The sequence below is a fragment of the Fulvia fulva genome, chromosome 1 (genome assembly GCF_020509005.1).
Source record: "Fulvia fulva chromosome 1, complete sequence".
Classification (NCBI taxonomy): domain Eukaryota; kingdom Fungi; phylum Ascomycota; class Dothideomycetes; order Mycosphaerellales; family Mycosphaerellaceae; genus Fulvia; species Fulvia fulva.
Genome location: NC_063012.1, coordinates 10,325,587 through 10,343,428, shown reverse-complemented (window position 1 = coordinate 10,343,428; position 17,842 = coordinate 10,325,587). Strand labels below are relative to the sequence as shown.

General features: G+C 55.1%; 6 protein-coding genes across 6 annotated transcripts; 2 read left to right on the top strand and 4 right to left on the bottom strand.

Annotated features, from left to right (window-relative positions):
* Positions 1-107: 107 nt before the first annotated feature.
* CLAFUR5_02055 (Subtilisin-like protease 2) lies at positions 108-1,595 on the top strand (the record flags this gene model as incomplete). The annotated part of the gene is made up of 1 exon (XM_047901203.1): positions 108-1,595. One exon carries the CDS (start codon positions 108-110, stop codon positions 1,593-1,595), a length of 1,488 nt encoding a protein of 495 aa, XP_047755563.1.
* A 300-nt stretch (positions 1,596-1,895) lies between these two features.
* CLAFUR5_02054 (Serine/threonine-protein kinase RAD53) lies at positions 1,896-5,180 on the bottom strand (the record flags this gene model as incomplete). Its single annotated transcript, XM_047901202.1, has 1 exon — positions 1,896-5,180. The coding sequence occupies one exon, from the start codon at positions 5,178-5,180 to the stop codon at positions 1,896-1,898; it is 3,285 nt and encodes a 1,094-aa protein (XP_047755564.1).
* Positions 5,181-6,772: 1,592 nt separating this feature from the next.
* On the bottom strand, positions 6,773-9,210 carry CLAFUR5_02053 (Ribose-phosphate pyrophosphokinase 2; the record flags this gene model as incomplete). The annotated part of the gene is made up of 7 exons (XM_047901201.1): positions 6,773-6,847; positions 6,904-7,631; positions 7,691-7,782; positions 7,835-7,867; positions 8,337-8,428; positions 8,483-8,656; positions 8,755-9,210. 7 exons carry the CDS (start codon positions 9,208-9,210, stop codon positions 6,773-6,775), a joined length of 1,650 nt encoding a protein of 549 aa, XP_047755557.1.
* Positions 9,211-9,610: 400 nt separating this feature from the next.
* On the bottom strand, positions 9,611-10,438 carry CLAFUR5_02052 (uncharacterized protein; the record flags this gene model as incomplete). The annotated part of the gene is made up of 2 exons (XM_047901200.1): positions 9,611-9,996; positions 10,018-10,438. The coding sequence occupies 2 exons, from the start codon at positions 10,436-10,438 to the stop codon at positions 9,611-9,613; spliced, it is 807 nt and encodes a 268-aa protein (XP_047755558.1).
* Positions 10,439-11,424: 986 nt separating this feature from the next.
* On the top strand, positions 11,425-13,608 carry CLAFUR5_02051 (uncharacterized protein; the record flags this gene model as incomplete). Its single annotated transcript, XM_047901199.1, has 1 exon — positions 11,425-13,608. The coding sequence occupies one exon, from the start codon at positions 11,425-11,427 to the stop codon at positions 13,606-13,608; it is 2,184 nt and encodes a 727-aa protein (XP_047755559.1).
* Positions 13,609-13,774: 166 nt separating this feature from the next.
* On the bottom strand, positions 13,775-16,123 carry CLAFUR5_02050 (uncharacterized protein; the record flags this gene model as incomplete). Its single annotated transcript, XM_047901198.1, has 2 exons — positions 13,775-14,187; positions 14,239-16,123. 2 exons carry the CDS (start codon positions 16,121-16,123, stop codon positions 13,775-13,777), a joined length of 2,298 nt encoding a protein of 765 aa, XP_047755560.1.
* Between the last annotated feature and the right edge of the window lie 1,719 nt (positions 16,124-17,842).

Below are 17,842 nucleotides of genomic sequence, written 5' to 3'. Positions count from 1 at the left end.
TACGTTCGTTCATTCACTGGCCCACGTTCAGGCAACGGGCCACATACCGCTCTTTTTTACAGGTCCTAATCATTAATTCCAAGCAGCTGCTGGCGAGCTGCCACACAATGGATCAAATCATGAAGCTCTCAATCTTTGCCAGTCTACTGCTCAGCATACCAGCGTTATCGGCTCCCGCCGTGACTACTGTCACGACCATCCAAACAGTCACAGCCTCTGCTCGGGCAGCCACTTCGCAGACTAGCCACGAATCTGGAGGCGACGAACATATCGTTATTGTCAACAAGGACGCTCCAATCACACCTCAAGTCGCTGAGGTACTGCAACGCTTGGAGCTCCACGAGAACCACCCCGACGTACGCCATGTCTTCAACAACAGCGCATTCCAAGGCTTTGCCGCCTCAATGAAGTCCCACTGCCTTGACCTCCTAGCCAACATGTCCGACGTCTCCACCGTCGAAAAAGCCGTAACAATCAGCCGCGGCAGCATCACCTCCCCCGACTCACGCCCCAACGCCCCCTGGGGCCTCCAACGAATCTCCACCGCCTCAAGCGTCCACGGCAACGCCCAAGCAATGGACTACACCTACTCCTACTCCGACACGGCCCTAGGCGACGGCGCTGACATCTACATCCTCGACACAGGCATCTACACCGACCATAACGTCTTCAGCGGCCGCGCCTCCATGCTCTGGTCCTTCGACAACAACATGCAAGACCTCGACGGCCACGGCACTCACGTCTCCGGCACAGCAGCCGGCGACATCCTCGGCGTAGCCTCCAACGCGAAACTGTACGGCATCAAAACTCTCGACGCCGACGGCGGCGGCTGGTCCAGCAACGTCGTCGCCGGAATCGACTACGTAATCCAACGCCACGACGCTCGCAAACGCTCAGGCGACAACTTCGCCGGCTCAGTAATCTCCATGTCCCTCGCCTCCAGCGGCCCCGTCACCTCCATAAACCAAGCCGTCGAAGCCGCCATCTCCGCCGGAATCCACACCTGCGTAGCAGCCGGCAACGCTGGCACCGACGCCTGCAGCTCCTCGCCCGCCTCCTCCGGCGGCACGCACGGCGGTGCCATCACCGTCGGCGCCGTGGACATCAACGCTTCTCCGGCTTCCTTCTCCAACTACGGCGAATGCGTAGACCTCTACGCGCCCGGTGTCGACGTGGTAAGTTCATGGATCGGCGGGAAGAATATGGTGAATTCACTGAGTGGGACGAGTATGGCGACGCCGCATGTTACGGGGATTATTGCGTATGCTATGGCGAATAGGACGTTGGCGGGGAGTCCGGGGCTTATGAAGGAGTGGGTGAGGATGGTTGCGTTGCCGCAGGGGGATGGGGTGTTGTTGGCGAATAATGGGATTTCGGCGCCGGGGGGGTTGGGGCTTGTGAGGAGGAGGGAAGGTGGTGGGGTGAGGGTTGAGTTTGAGATGTCGAAGACGAAGGTTTCGGTTGCTGGTGTCAGGCATGAGGAGAGATCGGGTTCTGGGCGTGAGTCGTCGACGAGGTGCACAAGGAGCGGTGGGTCATGGCTTTGCAATGCAAAAAGGAGTCTGGCACATCTTGCAGGATTGCTCAACGAGTAAAGTGTAAACGACAGAACGTAGATAAGACAGCATTCATGACTTACGATGTGACGAGCACTTCATGACGTTGACAGTATTCATGAGTAGTCTTTTTCATCATTGTACATGCAGCTGATCTAAAACTACAACAGAGCTCTCTGCTGGAGCTAGAGTGAGATCATGTCCTCCCAATGCCTGTAGTATCTAAGTCCACTTCCCACCGACCGCGCCATGCCTTGCTGTCTGTTATATCATCGATGCATCATCTACCGGCCTCCGGTATTAGCTTCGATCCATGTGGTATCCGCTAACAAAATGCAATCAAAAAGAGTCCACTATCTCAGACTCGCAGTCTCCGAAGATAGCCTCATCTTGGTATGGAAACAGTTCATCGTCATCCTTCTCCTCCTCACCGGTCTGCGCATTAGCAGCTCCGGCAGCTGCCGCCTCCTTCTTGTCTTGAGTAGACTGGGAGGTAGACCGACTGCGTCCTTCCCTCTCCACTTTGAACTTTGGCCCATCCTTTGTGCGGCGGTGCTTGCCCGCCCCAGCGTAGAATTCGCATTTGAATCTGAGGCGATCTTTCTTGTTACTGGCACATGGCCAGATGTCGATGATGTCTCCAGTATGCAGTCGACCGAATCGTTGTCTGCCAGGTTCTCCCTTGTCTAGCTGCACGCCGTTCACATGCACTCCGTTACTAGCGAAAGTGAGTATACCGCAGTACAGACCAGGCAAGCCTGTGATGTCGTCATCCTCCGGTACTTGATCAAGCTCTGGTGCGGACCAGAACACACCGAAAGCCGTCTTTGGTACACGGAGCTCCATTTGGTCGTCGAATGCGACTTCGTTGGTGGGCGTGCGACCCCATCTCGTCCATCTCTTGTTCAGATCTATGGTGATCTGGGCGAAGGAGTCATGCGTCGTTACTAGCCGACCGAGCGCAGGCCTCGATGCTTCGTAGAGCTCATTCGTCGTAGCCAGTCTTTGGGAGTCATCCTGTCGCAGGTTAGATTGAATGCTAGCACTGTCCCGACGTGCCACGTTGGGAGGAGACGCAAGCTTTCTAGGCAAGTGCATCTTCTCGGCAGCGAAACTGCGACCACTGACTTTCTCTGCGTACTCTATGGTATGCGTCGAGGGATCGTTCGCCTTCCAGTAATACGAAGGCGGCAATGGGACGTTGATCTGTCGGCTGAAAGGTGGTGGCTGATTCGCAGCTACTGGCGCTGGTGCATTGCCCGCCGGGGTCTTTTGTGACAGATCGGCGTCGCTCGATTCCCCAAAGCTGGAAGGTGTTTTCGGATCGACACCGTCAGATGTCTGACCGAAAGCTGAATCCATGTTCATTCCCCGGACCATAGATTCTGTACCGTAGAGGCTAGGAGACATCTCTCTGTTATCCTGTGAAGATGATCGTTCGCCACCGCGACTGTCTTCGGACTCGGGAACGTGTTCAGAGTATACAGAGCTGCTGTAGTTGGCTTGTGTCGTGTTCGCACGCTGTCCGTACGCCGTGTGCTGCAGGTCAGATTGACTTATCTCGCCGAAGAGCTTCTTCGGCTTGACTTTCGACTCAGTCTCTGCCTGGACGTCAACCTGGGCCTGGCCATTCTGCTGCAAAGCGATAGGAATCGAGTCGTACAGCTCCGGACTAGAGTCGACCAGCTCTTCTTCTTCGTTCTCATCGTGATCGAGCTTGAATCGCTTTGATTGACGAGGGTCGAAGAAATTCATGTCTGATGAATTCAGGCTGACCTCACTGTATTGGCTGCTTGGCTTCTCCTGAATACTAAGTGCGGCAACGTCGGGATCTGCACCAGCCGTAGCATCCGCCTCGGGCTCTTCTGCGATGGCACCAAGGACTTCAGCCTGTTGTGGGCGATGCACAGGCGGCGGCTGATCGGCGAACCATTCATGCTTTAAACATGTCTCCGCGGACGGTCGAGTAGAGGGGTCGGTGTTGAGCATCTGGATTAACAGCGCGACAGCTGACTTAGAAGTCTTCTTCAACATTGAAACGTCCAGTGGAGTCATCATGATCCTATCGAACATACCGCGACCGGTGTGATCGGCGATTCCCTCGAACGGCGGCTTGTGACATAGGGAGTACCACAGCACTGCACCATACGACCAGATATCCACGGCTTGGCTGTAAGTGTGCTGCTTGTTTGAGTGCTGCTTGGGCGGAGCTCGCGGTCGCTTGACACCTTTGCTCAGTGGACCGTCGTAGTGAGGAAAGACTTCGGGAGCGCAGTACAGCAAAGTTCCGCAGAAAGTCTTCAAGAATGTATCATTGGTGTCCACGACCTTGGACAAGCCGAAATCCGAAAGCTTGATAATGAAGTTGTGCGGCTGTCGCTCCTCCAGAAGGATGTTGTCCGGCTTGATGTCACGATGTGTGATGTTCTTCTTGTGCAGATAGTCTAGAGCGTCGAGGACTTGTATCGACATGGATTTGGCAGTATACTCGAGCAGAGGACCAGTCTCAGCTAGGTGTTGCTGCAAATCGCCACGGCCAACGTATTCCATGATGATGTACAGGTGGTTGGGAGCGTCCTCGTAGCCGTGATATGCTACAATACTCTTGTGATTGATTTGCCGCATGATGTTCATTTCGTTTTCGAGCTTCCGGTCCAGGATGCCGTTCTTCATGAATCTGCGCTTCTCCAACTCCTTCGCAGCATACAGATGACCTTCGCCTTTGGTTGCGAGCTGATATACACTTGCGAAGGCCCCCTTGCCGATCTGTGCGACAACGTTGAACTTTATCCCACCGTCCCAGTGCATGCCATATTGATCGGAGACGATCGGAGCGCGAAGAGCACTGTTTCCCGCGTTCTGTGTGGTTCTCCATTTCAGTGGCGAGGTCTCGTCACCGCGAGCCTTGCGATATGCTGTTTCTGCCTCGATCTGTCTGGCGAGGTACGCATCAAACTTCGCCAAGTACTGATCTGTGAACCCGGTGCGCGATGGAATGCGAACAATGAATTTGATAGCCTCCTCCGGAGACGGTGACAAAATCTGAATCACAGATCCGTGGTTAAGCATGCGAGCAGTAGGATGTTGCCCAGTCTTACTCTTTAGAAGGACATCATCGACCATGGTGCCATTGGTGGAGGTGTCTTGAAGCATGATCACGCCAGCCTCATTCATGTACAGAGCGAAGTGCATGTTACTGACCCGCTTGTGCACATCGCCAGAGACGATAATGTCACACCAGTCTGGATTGCGCCCAAAGGTGATGCCCCAGGCAGGTTGGAGTGTCTTGGTGGAGAAACGAAACGCGAAATCATAGGACTGAATGGGTCGATCTCCTCTTCCAGGTAGAATAAACGTCTTTTGATCATCGTCCAAGTCCTGAGTGGCTTCAGCAGGAAGCGGCTCCTCTTCACTCAGGTCGACATCCTCCAAGATGTACTGCGGCGCACGTTGAGCTGTGAAGTTGGCTAAGTTGTAGGCTGCCGGTGTGCCAGGGTGAAAGATGCACATGACATCCGAGATGTCTTCGGTCGAGAGACCGGAGTTGTTCCTTCCTTCGCGGCGTGGATCGAGGACATCTTGAGTGCATTGTTGTGTCTGCTGTGTAAGCTCATCGCTGTCCATTTTGCCAGCCGGCTGTCGTGAAAAGGCAGCTCTTGATGAAGCTCAGATGCGTTGACGCACAGCTTATGCAGCCTCGGTGACCAGGCAACCAGAATGTCAAGTGATCTCAGGTGATCGGCCCATACGCAGCTCTTGTATCCCGAGTCCACCCAATCTTCCAAAACAGAATGCCTCCACCAGAGGTGCACGAAGGGCGGCCGGCGCTCTTTTATGCCCTCGACGTCCCCTTGCCAACACACGCTGCTGTTTCCTGGACAACGAGCTCCAGGAGCAAGGATGAGCCCCTCGAGCAGGCGTGGTGTAACGACTACGCGGTCATGAAATACAGTACAATACAGTACAGGAGTTGGTCGTTTCGGGTGGTGGGCGCGGTAATCAACAGCAATGGATCGTAAAGCGTCGTAATCGTTGAGCAAGCAGGTCGTCGTTAACTGTACAGAGGAATGAATCGAGAGCGATGGATGGCTCGACCAAGAAGGCGGATGTGGGTGGTGTAAGAGCAGAGGGCGTCGTCGGACTCGGATGTTTCTCAAGGTGGTGAAAGTCGAGGGTCCTGATATGCTCACGCGCTAGCCAAGGCAGCCATTGGGCTCTTGAAGCGTGCCTTCTGGAGTTCGCAAGGATCTCAGACAGACTGGATGTGCACTCTGATGGACGGTGCAGTCTGGTGAGGGAGATATCAAGCAGCACAGCGCAGAGGGCGGGACATAGTGAGTAATATCAGATGCACTCGGTCGCTGGAACGACGCGTGAGAGTTCGCGCTACCTTGGCTGCGGCACGCGCTTCTTCAATGCCGATGCTAGCGTGGCAGGGCTGCACAACAATCGATTGGGCAGGAGCGCTGAAACACTGGGGTTGTGAGGGAGGTCAAAAGCGACAGGTCAACCTCATCCTCTACTTTCGCATGCTGTGGAGGCATTGGCCAACCATCATCAAAGGCATTGGTGCGCCGCTAGATGCATTGGGCCGTGACACATTGCTTCCGCGACCGCCGATACATTTCACAGTCTCTTCTACATCAACCGGCGACAACAATCAAGGTTCAGTGTGTTTCCCAGATCGATGCACACGCTTTCACGTGCAAGCCACCACTTGCAGCAACATGACTCGAGTGCATATCATGCTGCCTGCTGCCTGGACCGTTTCTCAAGCGATGTGAAGCTCCCAAGATATGGATACCTCAGGCCAAAGAAGAGGACGAAGTTACGAAGTCCTCGGATAGTTTCTTCGGTCTGCCATCGGCTCAGCAGTACTAGGTACCACGGGTACCATGTAAACCTCGAGGCCTCAGTCCAGCCTTGGTCAAGTTGCTTCAGCTCCTGGCGTCATGACAGCGTACGAGCAGCAAGGTGCTTCGACAACACAAGACTTCGCGGGCTCTTCATCGGTGTCATTGACAATGGCCTCAGTCCTTGGCTTCGTACAGCATATTGATCAACCCAAAATGCATTCCATGTCCGTTTTACTATACCTACATGTACAGCCCATGCCGTATTGGTATCTGAACGCTAGTCTAGAAGTACTCCTGCACGCCGCCGCCTTGCAATGTTGCAGTATGGAAGTGTTATCGTAATGTCATGGCTCAGTCTCCTCAATCCAGGGGCGCATGCTTGAAGAGGAAACTAACACTCTCTCCATTGTGCGTTCGGCGACATGCCTCGGCGAGCTGCTTCAAGTCAGATCCTGGGAATTCCCACTTAGTCGGACCGTGTCAGCACTTACAGTTGGACTGATGTCAATCGTCTCAATGCGATCGCAGAGCTTCTTCTTCTCCTCATGCGGCACTGTGTTCGTCACCACCAGCTTCCTCAACTTGCTGTTGTTCAGCTTGGAGATAGCGTCACCGCTGAGGATACCGTGCGTCACTATCGCAATGGCCTCCTTCGCACCGTGCTCTATAACCACATCTGCGGCCTTGACCAAGGTACCGCAGGTATCTGCCATGTCGTCCACGATAATGGCAATCTTCCCCTTGACGTCTCCGACCAGAGTCATGCGCGAGACCTCGTTGGGCCTGGCACGCTCCTTGTGGATGAGGGCAAAGCCTAGATCCAGACCGTCTGCTATGCTCGTAGCTCTTTTCGCTCCTCCAGCATCTGGGGAGACGATGACACAGTCTTGGACTACAAGGTTCTCCCGGATCCATCTGAGAGTCGAAGGCTCGGCGTAGAGGTTGTCCACTGGCACGTTGAAGAAGCCTTGGATCTGACTTGCGTGGAGGTCCATGGTGATGACGTGGCTGCAGCCCGCCGTCTGCAGCATATTCGCCATCAACTTTGCGGTAATAGGAGCCCTACTCTTATCCTTCTTGTCTTGTCTGGCGTAGGGGAAGTTCGGTAGTACGGCGGTGATGCGACGAGCGGAGGCTGTTCGGCAAGCGTTGATGAGGATGAGGAGCTCCATGATGTGGTCGTTGATGTTGCCTGGCTCGGTGGACTGTAATATGAAGACTGCCAACTGTTAGACATGGTGTGCATGATAGACTGCCGCAGCTCTCGATGCAATGTACCATCTTCGTCGCGGACAGACTCTCCGATCGATATGCTGGACTCATTGTTCGAGTACTGCAGGACCATAATCTTGGCTAGCTCAATACCGAGTCTGCGGCATGTCAGTACCGACGCCTGCATGTGACGCCTGCAGAAATTCCTACCGATCAGCGACCTGCTTCGCGAGCTGGCCATGACTGTTGCCAGTCAGTAACTTGATAGAGTTGGTCGCCATGACTGCGCGACACTAGGAATTGCAGTCTTGCGAATGTGCGTAGCGGTGCTGGTGTCATGGTGAGAGCGTGTAGCAAGAGCTTAAAGCTTTCAATTTCCGCTGTCACTCGAGATTCACCACACGGGCCGAAGCGATACCTGCCCCACGGCAACGAGGAAAGCGCGGGTATGGAAAACATGTGAATGACAACATTCACCGAGATCACGAATGAGGTGGGATTCATATTGCACGTGGGAAGAGACGTTTTGCTGTGGTACATCGAGGCAGCTTTCCGTGCTGTCAACTGATTCTCAGCCTATTGATCCGACCCAAACGCCGCCCTCTACTGTCAAAGTGAGCACCCATTGCCGGATCGACATTGAAAATTGGGCATCCTCTTTCGTAGACCATGCATTCAACTTCCCATTCGCCCTTTTAGATGCAACGCTTACTTGCGCATGCTGGAAGCGCGGCGCTTCCTCATCTCGGCCTGCTTGGCCTTCTCCTCGTTGACACGCTTGTGGAGGACCTGGGCATACTCGTTCTGATATGATGTCAGTGACTGCTACTGTATCGTCTTGTACAGATCATGACTTACGGCGGCATCCTTGGATGCTTCTGCGCGGCGGCGCTTGAGTGCGATGCGGTGGCGCTTGTGCTGGAGGCGCTGTGGAGTGACCAGACGCTGGATGCGTGGGGCCTTGGTGTATGGCTTCGCGCCCTCCTTGCCCTCCTTTGGCTGAACCTCACGGCGGATGACGAACTTGCGGACCTATAGAACAACATGTCAGTATGACTGTGGTCCCAGACTCAACCAGCACCGCTTGGTGGGTTGGCGAAGAGGCATAGAGCCTCCAGAGGAGTACTCACGTCGTCTTCCTTGCTGAGACCGAAGAAGCGGCGGATCTTGGTCGCGCGCTTTGGACCCAAACGCTTGGGGTGTACGGTATCCGTTACGCCTGGAATGTCCTGCTCGCCCTGCTTGACAATGGCAAGAGCGAGGACAGACAGGTCCATGCCGACAATGCAGCCACGAACAGACTTCCTCTTGCGCTCACCAGTGCGACGTGGACGGTAGCAGCTGTGGCCCTCAGACAGAAGCAGGCGGACACGAGTTGGGTGCATGACACCCTGCTTCATTGGGAAACCCTGCTTGTCGTTGCCGCCGGTGATCTTGAAGATGTAGCCCTTGAACTCGTCGCCAACGCTGTCACCTGGAACCTCCTGGCCCATGCGGCGGTCCATGAATACGCGGAGCTTGCGCTCATCATCGATTTCGACGAGCTTTTGCGAGCCGTTCGCGGGGAAGGAGATGTTGAGCTTCATGGCGGCGAAGTCTCAAACCCGTATTGTCGTCGGTTGGTGATATTGCGAACGTCGCGTGCTAACAAACAGCAAGAACGACCAGAAGTGCGGAGGAATTTCAGACTGGCAGGAACGAGACTTGGCGAGGTCTGCGCTAAGCCGATCCTGGCTCGGAATGAACCGAGACGCATTAATGCCTGAGGCGTGTAATCATGAGCTGCCCAGCTCGATCTCAACACTTCACAAAGTTGTTTTGAACCTCCAACCGCACCTAATTGCATCGAGAGGAGTGTGTCGATGACCACAAGCCTGGCGACCTTTCAGAGCCATGCCTACACATTCGCTTTCCAGCGTGTCAATACCATCTACTGATATGAAGCTGAAATTGTTACTATACACATGTCGACCGGCATATCACCTCTCACTTCAGTCCCCTTTCAAGATCAGCTATGAGCAGACGGGTCGCTTTGATATCCAGTTCCATCTGCTTCGTGACCTTCTCGAGTTCTCTGTCTATGTCTGCAATGGCTTCTTTCTTCGTAGTCATCTTGTTCTGTATGGGATTCATCACCTCCACTGAAGACATAGTAGCTGTCTTGGTGATAACAAAATTCATAGGACCCGCTGTATTTTGGCGGCTGAAGTTTAGAAGCTCAGACAGGCTTCGTTGAAGTTTCTGCAACGATCGAATAGCATGTTCTGGCTTCGCCTCACGCGCTGCCTCTGAGCACCCAGCACGCCAGGTAACGCAATCGGCATCGCTAGCCAGCCGGGATTGTAGCTGCGCTATCCTCTTGTGCGAGTCGGCTATCATCCAATCGCACATACTAACTTCGCGCCACACCGCAGCATGCGCACCTCCCAGTTGTTTGATATAGGCCAGTCTTTCTCGAGCTTCAGGCGTGTCGGACTCTCCCATTGACTTGAATTGGCTGTAATAAAGAGCTTCTTTCTCTGATAGCCACGCCCATAGAAGCTCAGCCTCGTGAGCAAGACTTCCTCGCCGTTCGGAAAGTCTAGCGATGTGTTGCTCCAGATCGTGGCTTGGCTGTGGAGACGACCAGGTATAGTTGGTGGCTGCGGCCGGGACTGCTTCTGTATCACCAGGTGACTGTAGCGCAAGGTGAGGACCCTCCTCCACTACCTTCACCTGTTCTGAGGAGTTCGGCATTCCTCCCAAGTGGTGATGGCCTCCCGACCCAGAAGGTGTTGAGCCGATCTCGAGACTGGCAGTGGAAGTCACCAACATTCCCAGTGGGTGATGTTGAGCGACTCGCGAGCGTCATTCATCACGCTGCGCGACCCATTTCTGATGTTCCTGAAGGTACCTTTTCGTTTCGCCAACGTCCCACGACCAGGTACGATAGCTTCCATACACAATGTCAGAGGCAAAAGAACCCAGCGTAAAGGCAGCTACAGATCTCTTCCAACCCGTTACGGTCCAAGGTCCTCGCATGCGGGTTGCTGCGAACACTCCAATACATCCTCCTAGAAACAGTCTATCGTCTTGATCGAAATTCCCGAGCCTGTCAAAGAACTTAGGTGCTGGGCATTCGACATTCTGGCTGGCGAGAAACTTTCTAACCGCGATGGCGTTGAGATCTTGGAGAATGCTAAGGGTTGCCCCGAGAGATGTCGCAGCGTAAGCAACAGTCTTGCACGCCGATGCAAGTGGAGCTGGTCGTCTGAATGTGGCGGCGAAGATCCATCTCAGTGCTCCTAAGCTCGTGGCTGCAAACACGGTCGTTGGAAGCACTGTATTACTGCGGGACGGGTCCGGACTGGGTGGGAATGCTGGATGCAGACCATCCTCGGGAGGCGGAGAGATACGCATCTTGATGAGGTCGATGGCAAAGACGCGGAAGAGGAAAAGGGATGTTTAGAAGCCTTGTCTTGTCGAGCGCTAGGGTGCTGGATATCCACACAAAGGATCAAGGTTGGGTGATGCAAGCCTGTCCATCGTGGAGAAGGCGGACCACTGTAACCAATCGACCATCAAGGCTCAGTCAGATGCATCGCCATCATGCGCCGTTAGCAATTCGATATCTCAATGTGTTACAACTGTGGATGTGCCTGCCACAAAACGTAAAGAGGGCTTGATCTTCTCGGGAGGAAAGGCGGCTACGTTCCGAGCCGATGATCCTTGCATTTTCGCGCTTCCCTTGCTTCAAGATCAGACGCCACAAATTTGTTGCGGTTCCGCGACCAACTTCACCTCGACCGCTCGACGCAAATATGGGGGGCGGCAAGCGTTCTCGCGACCAGTATGAGGCCGACAACCGTATGGGTGTTGCCGAGACCTTGTCGATGCTGCGAGATCCCGATGGCACATCGCAGGACTCAACCACTCCGGGCCACGACCGCGCAAATGGGACCAATGGCGCGACGGACGGCGCAGACTCTGGCGGTGAATGGCAGACAGTCGAGAGCAATCGCAACAAGAAGCGCAAGAAGCTGCCCAAGAAAGATGGCAACTACCCATCCATCTCGCATTCGCCGCACTCTCGCCTGCAAAGCTTTGTGAAAATCAGTGATTTGCAGAATCTGATATTGTACTTGCTCGCCGATGGCACTGCACCGCAATGGTGCTCTGTCCGTCACCATGCCAACGTGCGCAAAGTTGTTGCTCTAATGGTCCCTGGTCTGGAGGCCGGCATGTTCGACGGCAAGATCGACCTGGCGCCTTCTGCTGTTGAAGCACAGCAAAACACAGGCAGTATCGATTCAGATGAGCCCTCCAAGCAGAATGCTGCTGGCGAACAGGCTGCACAGGACGACAGCGGTCGGCTCAGAGCGTCACCAGATGACTATTATCCAGTCAAGCTGAAATCCGACAGTGTCCCTGAATCTTTGCGACCGCTTGCTGACATGTTTGAGCACATATGGCCAATCAAAGCTCCAGGTGACGACAAGTATGCCAAGATGCATTCACCTTTGGCGGCTATGCTGACAGCACCGATACTCAAAACCAAGGAGGAGAAGAAGGCCAAAGGACCACAGCCGCCAACAGAGGGCAAAAACTGGCAAAATAAGCGAACGCCAGTCACAGAATTGCTGGCTACCACCGAGGAACTATTGGAAGAAGGCTATACCATGCATCCAGCTCACTTTGCTGATTCTCTGTCCGCTGATGCCGAGAGTGCCAGGAGGGTATCAGCCAAAACCACGACCGACGATGGATGGTTTGACACCACAAACATACCAAGCCTCGCCTCAGGTGACGCTGCAGAGAAAGACATTCAACAAGGGTCTGTGACAGCAGGACGTAAAGTACTGGCTATGGACTGCGAGATGTGCATCACTTCACCAGCCGGCGTGACACCACAGGTCTTCAGCCTTACCCGGGTATCACTGGTCGATTGGGATGGGCAGGTGGTGCTTGACGAACTAGTCAAGCCGGCGAACCCCATCACAGACTATCTGACACCATACTCTGGCATCACAAAAGCCATGCTCGAGGATGTTACCACCACGCTCGACGACATACAGCAAAAGCTGAGCACCATTCTCACACCACAGACAATCTTGATCGGACATTCTCTGGTCAGCGATCTCAACGCATTACATATTGCGCACCCATTCATCATCGACACGGCTCTGTTGTACCCACATCCTCGTGGCCCGCCACTCAAGTCCTCTCTCAAATACTTGTCCCAGAAGTACTTGTCCCGTGAGATCCAGAAGGGCCATGGCTCGACTGGTCACAACAGCATCGAGGACGCTCGTGCATGTCTGGATCTCGTAAAGCAGAAGTGCGAGAAGGGCAAGGCATGGGGCACTCCTGGTGCCAGTGGTGAGAGCGTTTTCAAGAGGCTATCACGATCAACACGTCCCAAGCGTGACAAGATCAATCCCAGCGGCGAAGATGAGCCTAGATTGGGCGCGATCGTTGACTGGGGTGACCCAACCCGTGGATATGGAGCGCAGGCCAAGGTCGCAATCGGATGCGAGCACGATGCCGATGTTGTCACTGGCATCAAGAGCGCGCTGACTGGTGCCGAGGATGGAAAGAAGATTCCTGCCGGAGGCTGCGACTTTGTCTGGGCCAGATTCCGCGAGCTGGAAGCTCATCGTGGCTGGTGGAATAAGTCGAAACTTGTCGACTCTGAGGCACTGCGCTCGACCACTGCTACAGATGCGGCTGAGAAGTCGCTGGAGGAGATTGTCAAGCAGACTGTTCAGCATATCACCGATGTGTACGAATCGTTGCCGCCGTGCAGTGCGCTTGTAGTCTACAGTGGATCTGCCGATCCTCGAGAGCTCACCGAGATGCAGGCGCTGCAGCAGAAGTTTAAGGAGGAGTACAGAGTGAAGAAGTGGGATCAGCTCAGTGTGCAGTGGACAGATGTCGAAGAGCAGAAGCTCAGAAGAGCCTGCGAGCTGGCCAGACGCGGTGTCGGCTTCATCACTGTCAAGTGATGACTTCAATCACACCCCTGCTGCATCTTTGCGCAGATATCGATGTTCTCAATCGGACAAAACATTAGCATTCATCATGTCAAGAGCAGAGCTGCCACCGGGTATCTCGCGCTATGTACAACAAAGGGCTGCCCAATCATCTCATCCCCCGAGCTAATAACAGACATTACGCCGCCGCAGGAGGCTGCTTCACTACCTTTCTATCATCACCTCCCCCATTCTGTTCCACAGAACCGTGATCGACTCGTTTAACGTCACTCTGTTCCCCTCGTGCTTCGGCTTGCGCCACGTTCGTCTCTTTCATTACCACGTCTTCTCCCTGGGTACTTTCTTCTCTGTTCTGTCGCTCACTCTCTGTCTGTGCCTGTGCGTCTTCGTGATGGCGTGGGAAGAACTGCTCTGCTACTCGCCCGGGACCGCCGATGTTGCTGGAGTAGAGCTGGTTCATGAGTTGGCGGTGGCGTTCTTGCGTATCTGATGGTTCTTCGGATGCTTCGTCGTCGTGGTCGCCGTCGTTGTCGTTTTCGCCGGCGGCTGCGCTTGTGGGTGTGCCGGAGCGAGTTATGCCATCGCCTTCGTCTGTGAGATTGTCAGTGGGTTCAATATTGTTTGTGAGGGTTGTGTGCATACCTGTGCCTTCCATCTCTGCGCGTTCGGCCTCTTTCTTCGCGTGCACTTTTCTCAAGTTATTTGCTGAGCTGACACTGCGCATATCAGGCCTGCCATCTTTGCGAATCAGAATTCCCTCAGCATTGCGTATCGGCTTCGTCCTCGTCTTCTTCCCCGAGCTGGTTTGGGGACCATCTGCCGGCGCCGCGTACGGATCGAGACTTGGTGGCTGCTGAACGGGCGTAGCCGGGAACTCGTGCTGTCGCTCTGGAGGCGCCACGATATGCGAGTCTCCCCGTCGCATAATGCCTCCTCTCGCTGCAGCATCTGGAGAAAAGGAATGGGGTTGTTCGGGAATTCCATTCGCAGGTGATCCACGGCCGGAAGCATATTCTGGTTCGGGCGTCATGCCCATCTCTTGCGGTTCGTGGTGTGTCGCGCCTGCTCCCCCACGCCCCCCTCTAGACCCACGACCACGCCCACGACCTCCCCGTCCTCCTCTGCCGGCCCTGCCATGCCCATGTGGAGGCCCATGGCCGTGACCGTGACTGTGGCCATGGTGGCCGTGTACATGTGGATGAGTGTGGTGAGGCTCGCGCTCGGAGCTCTGACGCCATGGATCTGAGCCATCTAGCTGCGATGTTGACGTGATGAAGCGGAAGCTATGTTGCAGCTGAGATGCAGGGGTAGGGTGTTCGGGCTGGGCCAGGGACTGGGCTCCATCAGAGGGAGCACGACTTCTGGTACCGAACGAGGCCTCCGACAGATTGCCAGTCCCTGCCGGGGCAAATGGAGGCTGTGAATGAGGATGGCTTTCGTCGCTGTAGTTACTTCTCGGCATGTTCGGCATCAATGGCGCGAGTCTCTGCCTCTTCGAGCCATCAATCGAAGGGGAACCGAATGGTGACCTGGACTCCTGCGGTGGGCGTTTGATGGCCGGGTTGCCATTTACAGCCGCCCACCCACTCGAGCCATCACGGCCCGCTTCGGCCTCCATGGCATGAGGGCGCGATCCCGGAGCATTGGCACCAGCGCCGCTCGGTGGGAATGAGTCTGCTGGCCGCCAACCAGAGAGAGCAGAAGGTGGAGGCAGGGACTCTCCAGGTCGAATACCTGGACCTTGAGACGGTGGTGGTCCTGCAGGAGTCTCCCCCGGGTAAGGTCTTGACTCGGAAGAAGGTCGATAGCCGTGCGAGACTTGATGGTCAAGGGTGTGAGGCGGAGGACGATTGGCCTCAGGCGAGTTAATAGACGCTGTGCGCATCGGGGGCAAGGGCGGGTGAGGGACTGGTGGAGGATGATGCGGTACATGCTGTGTGGGAGGAGGTGGTACAGCTTCGTGGTAGTGCGCTTCGTGTTGTGATGCCGTCGACCGACGGACCGGTGCCACTTCAAGGGCGCCTCCTTCCAGGCGCTGCATGCGGTTCTTGACGAGATCCATCTGCATGTTCAGTCCATCGATCTCATTGACCCGGTTGGTGAGACGTTGAAGCTGTAGAGCAAGGACATCCAGGTCTGCTGGATCATGTCTGGAGGGCTCGGCGGCTGCAGGCCGTGACCGCACCTCTGCTCGCACGTCATTGATTGCAACTACCATGCTGGTCATCTCCTGGTGAAGCCTGGTGATGGCAGCCTCCATGTCCGTAAACTGGCGACGATGCGATTCGAGCATCCCAGTGTTGTACGAGACCTGTGCCTGCAGGCGGGAAATGGCGCTGGCCCAGACATCGTTGTGCAGCCGATCGGGACCATTGACTGGGACAGACGGATGCCTTGAACGATCGACAGATCTGGGAATGGGCGCTGCCGACTCTCTGATAGCTACGTCGTGGGTCATTGAAGCTGCGCGGGACCGCTCCGCGCTGTCTGCTGACTTCTCCATCTCCAAGATCGGGGATTGCCGCATCAGTCCAGCAGCGACTTGAACTCGCTCTACTATACCAATCGCAAGGCTGTCATTGTGCTGTACGTGCCGATGGAGGGGTGTCGATTAGCTGGGCAAGGTCAGCGCGAATGCCTGGGAGGTAGGCGCGGCCGCTGGAGCAGGACGTCGAGCTACAAGAGAGGGAAACGGGAAAGGAAAAATTGCTCAAGGTTCCCGCACTACGCATTCGACATACCTAACTGCATGTATTCATTGGATGCGCCAAGCAAGGTGGAACGAGAAGCTGCCTACACTCGGGGCAGCGACAGCGGCGAGCAATCAAGAGTTCGGCGGCGTGCAGAGGGCCAGAGGCACGCACGTACGTACTAAATAGGCGGATAGTATAAGCTGGATTGGCAGTGATCCAAGCGTGCTGCAGGGCTCTTGATGTACAGGAGGCAGGCGATGAATCAGAGTTCAGAGCGGCGTCATTTGGAACTTCTCGAATAGACACAACTAGGACGATTTGAGTGGCCCGAAGCCCTGCTAGCATTCCTTATGCAGCCTCGACGTTGGGTGACTGGGTCGGACCGCAGGCTAAAGCGGGTGCGCACGTAGTGGACGTGGACCGTGGTGTGATGTTGCTGGTACTATGACCTAGACTTTTGCGCGCTACCGGCGATCTGATAGATGGATCGAGCTTGGCCTTGTCCGAAATGGTAGCAGCTTGCTGGCTCGCCGTTCCTTGCGAGAAGGCGCAAAGAATTGGTCAAAGTGGTGACGCTTGCAAGGGTGCCGCGCTGGCTCGTGTTCCGCCTATACGAAACTCATATGCGGTGGTCGTATATTGGTAATAATCTAGCACATGCAGCCTGCGCTTTGCGTGCCATGTTTTGAGTGCGCCAGTGGCGCTAACAGAGCTTTTTATTCCGATATGCGAGGCCCACCCTGTACCGGCCGGAGCGTTTCGTGTGCGTGGCCGACACTACGCTGCGCGGTACGATAATTTCATTTGCTCAAACTGCCGCTAGCACCGCTGCCCACACACATCGCGTCGAGACGCTGGTCTATAGAGCAACAGCTTGCGCATGCGCCGGCAAGACGTGCGAGGTGCTCGTGAGTGCCGGTTCGTAAAGGCTCGCGACGTTACTTTACCCCACTTGTTGCTGCTGCTAAGCCGCTGAAGACACAGGTGGAGACATGAGACATGAGCAGGATGCAGCATGTGGCGCACGTCAAACATGCGCCACCGTGCTCGGAAATGAGGGCGGACCATTGATGAGTACGAGCGATAGTACACAGTCGTGTTGATCGCACGGCCAAGCACATGGCGAGCAGGACATCGCAAACGACAAGACCGTTATCTTCATCGATGCTGCGAGCCTTCATATTAGTTGATGCACGTCCCGTTATCGCAGCTTCCTGCAATATCAATGCAAAGCCTCTTCGTCGGCCGAGTCGTGTCTGCATGCGGGAAGATGCCAGAACGAGCAGATCTGTCGAACAATACCGATGATGACGGTGACAGATAACGCACTCGCAATCCTACTGCACATGCAGCCAGTAGAGTTCGGCGCAGACAAGGTTAGAGTTAGTCCTGGATGTCAGAAGTAGTGCATTGATAGTTTCGGCTCACTCGGTTGTAGGTTGCTGTTGGAAAGATATGACACCATGTTCCAGACACGTCCAGGCGGGAGGTGCGGGCAGTCGTGCTTGATTGCAGGGGCACATATGTCAATGTACGCGCCAGGAAGCCGCGAG